At 34.2% G+C, this 3,608-nt stretch overlaps 1 protein-coding gene across 1 annotated transcript; it reads left to right on the top strand.

Annotated features, from left to right (window-relative positions):
- The first annotated feature begins 2,082 nt into the window (after window positions 1-2,082).
- On the top strand, window positions 2,083-3,261 carry LOC116658386 (myb-like protein X). The gene has a single exon (XM_032463516.1). The coding sequence runs from the start codon at window positions 2,269-2,271 to the stop codon at window positions 3,259-3,261; it is 993 nt and encodes a 330-aa protein (XP_032319407.1). The 5' UTR covers window positions 2,083-2,268.
- The last annotated feature ends 347 nt before the right edge of the window (window positions 3,262-3,608 follow it).

Genomic DNA, 3,608 nt, shown 5'->3' with positions numbered 1-3,608 from the left:
AAAGCAAATAGAAATTTGGAAAACAAAACCACTTATACCAGACAAAAATTTTCTCTCTTGAATATATAATGATCTCTGGGGGGAAAATAAATAAATAAAGCAAAAGAGGTCAATAATAAATGCTAAAGATCCAAAACTACTAGTTAATAAAAAATACAGATAAAGAGGAGCTATTTTTTTTAATCTATCAGTTTGTGAAAGATCAAAGATATTTACAGAGAATAATGTTTTTAGGGTTTGGCCACATTTCTATTCCTATGCCCCATTTCTTTTTGGGTTTTTTGGGGGGGTGCGTAATTAGGGTGTTTTTTTTTTTTAATGGAAGTACTAGGGATTGAACCCATGACCTCATGCATGTTACACAGGCACTCTACTGCTGAGCTACATCCTCCCCTCTTTATGCCCTATTGATATTAAGGTAACTTGGCTTTAATGTTCAAGAGTGCATATGGCAATATGTTTCAAAATACAAAATGTGCACATCCTTTGACTAAGAATTTATACCTCTAGAAATGTTTTCTATGAAAAAAAGAGCAGCTTTTCAAAGGAATATACATTAAGTGGTTTATTGCAGAATTATTTATAATAATTAAAACTTGAAAATAATACTTATTAATAGGAGGTTGTTTTAAAATTGAGATTATATAAATAGAATATTATGTAAACACTTAAATGATCATATCAATCAATATTATTGACACAGAACCATTAAATATTTTTTAATTAAAAGATCACTGTAGTAATTACTTTTACAGTAAAATTTCCCTTGTGCTACAGATAGTTAATCTCATGTATTTGTCACATACTATTTTAGCAATTTTAAAAGACATCGATGTACTTTTTCTCCATTTGTCCTCACGTAACTCTGTGAGGTGAATATGGCCAGTATTATTAACTTCATTATACAAATAAAAAAGGTAAGATACAAAAAGATTAAGGGTCTTTGGCAAATAATAAATAATAGAACTCAAATATTTTTTTACTTCTCATCCAATGATCTCTCCACTATCCTGAATTCAGTCCAACAAGCCTTCTCAAAACATGAAACAAGACTATTTCACAATGTCCACATTCTAGGATGGAAACCCTGTTTAGAATGTTCTTCATAGTTATCCTCCCCTATCTCTCTACCCTCAACATCACCTGTCCAGTTTCACAAATTATAAATTACTTTATTCTTATTCCCACAACTTTCAAGCAGCTGTGTGTTCCCACTGTGCAAATGTTAACCTTCCTTTGCTAATAAAATACAGAAAGGGTGGAAATGGGTATATGGGGGTACCCAGTACAGATAGTACAACACCCAAACACAAAACACCCACCTAGAATTCAGCCAAAGGGAAGAGCCAGTTAGAGGGTATGTCATCCACAGGTACAGAACCAACTGAATAAATCTGAGTGCTCAGTGCTGAGTATCTAGGAACTCTTATCAAGGGACACCACTATGAAGCACAGCATGAGGCCTCATTAAATTCTTGACCCACTCCCAATTTGGGGAGACCTGTAACTCTCATTACTTGCTTAAATTATATTTTCTATCCCATTTCAGTAACTACTGGTCCTATTTCCTCTATATTAAAATAAGAAAAGGGTATTGAAACATGACAGAAGCAAACACTCAAGATCAATAAAAAGATAAATTAATAACAAAATGTAACTAAAAGAATCTGTATTTCAGTAAAATAATCATGCTTTACTTTTCATATTTATAAAAATATTAATTTTAGTTTGCTATGTATCACACAGCAGTAAATATTCCTATTTTTAGCATAGGCCCTACAAGAACCAAATGTTTTTTGACCTTAAGTCATGCTATCATCTCTAAATCACTTTAAATGCAGACTCCATGAAAACCTGTGAGATAACTAAGGAAAGTTCCAGCCTCACTGTCTCTCAAATTACTAGCTTAGCAATTCTTATCACTCAAAGGGAAATGAAGCTTCCTTAAGAAATCATGAACATTATATAATAATATAATTTTCTCAGAAAAAGTTCCCCTTTTCAGTTTACATCTCTAATAATTTTAATCATACACTCTAGCCATATTCTACTAAGCAATTACCAATTCCTTTGTGTTATATTTTTCCCTTTTCTCAATTCAATTTCTGAAAAGAGTCTGCATTTCAATGACCTCTTATCAAATCCTTTGTGTGTATACAGCTTCACAAATTTTATATTATTGGGAAGACAAATTTATTGATTCAAGCTTAATGCAAAGTAAAAGTGTCTGATAACAAAAAATGCAAGCAGATAAAAATTACTTAAGATATGAATTATGCACTTATATGCTCTATTATATTTTCAGGTAATTTGAGAGAAGGTTCAAAAACAGAGGTAAAAAGTGGCACTAGAGAAACAAGGAATGCTATCTCCAAACAGGATATTCATTTAAGAATTCAGGCAGTCCCACCACAAAATAGCCAAAGTGGTCCTAAGCACCAACATGAAAGAGAAGTAGGTGGCCCTGAGGAGACCTATGAAAAGGAACAAAAACAGAAAACTGGAGTGAAAGTTGAAGAGCTTCCTGGGAAAACTCAGAGTAAAGAAGAGAAGAGAGAGAAAGACAATGAAAGGAAACATACTAGGGAGGACATGGACAAGGAAAAGAAAATAGATAAGGACCAACCAAAGAAAGGGGATGGTGAAAAAGATAAAGGTGAAAAAGGGGAACAAAGGGTGAACATGAAAAAGAAGGGAGATGAGGACAGGGAAAATAAAGACAAGAAGGGAGATGAAGACAAGGAGGAGGACCAGGACAAGAAGGGAGATGAAGACAAAAATGAGCACAAAGACAAGAAGGAAGATGAGGACAAGGACATGAAGGGAGATGAGGACAAGACACAGGACAAGGTCATGAAGGGAAATGAGGACAAGACAGAGGGCAAGGACAAGAAGGAAGACGAGAACATAAAAGAGGACAAGGATAAGATGGAAGATGAGAACAAGACAGAGGACAACAGCATGAAGGGAAATGAGGACAAGACAGAGGACAAGGACAAGGAGGAAGACGAGAACATGAAAGAGGACAAGGATAAGATGGAAGATGAGGACAAGACAGAGGACAAGGGCATGAAGGGAGATGAGGACAAAAAGACAGAGACAGAGGACAAGAAGGGAGTCAAGGACAAAAAGGAGAGCAAGAATATCAAAGGTGAGTCTAAGAATAAAAGGGACAAAACAGAAATAAGTAAAGAGGAGAAGGGTATAAACCAAAAAGAAGATTCCAGGAAGAAAAGGGACAGTAAAAAAAGGTCACGTTGAAGAAAAATAGCACCAAATTTTATAAACTAATAAAATAAAATTGAATAAATTCACTCCAACACATCAACTTCAAAACTAGCTCCCAGTCTTCTAAAGTATCAATTAAAATGACAGACTCCTTACATTTTCTTTAGCCACAAAGTTTCTACTCCTTTGCTTGCAATCTGGCAAAAGATCCTTCAGAAATTTTTTTCTTTTTAGGTCTCTTAGTCTCAAACTTCAGCTTCCAAGTGTAAATTTTTCAAAATGTATGTGCATGATGCATCACTGTCAGGAAATTACAATTTTTCTGAAATAAAACTCTGATTAAAGAAAAGTAGAACTCTTTTTCTCAATGAAGTATGGTA

The sequence above is a fragment of the Camelus ferus genome, chromosome 20 (assembly GCF_009834535.1).
Source record: "Camelus ferus isolate YT-003-E chromosome 20, BCGSAC_Cfer_1.0, whole genome shotgun sequence".
In the NCBI taxonomy this organism is placed as follows: Eukaryota; Metazoa; Chordata; class Mammalia; order Artiodactyla; family Camelidae; genus Camelus; species Camelus ferus.
This window is presented reverse-complemented; position numbering and strand designations above follow the sequence as displayed.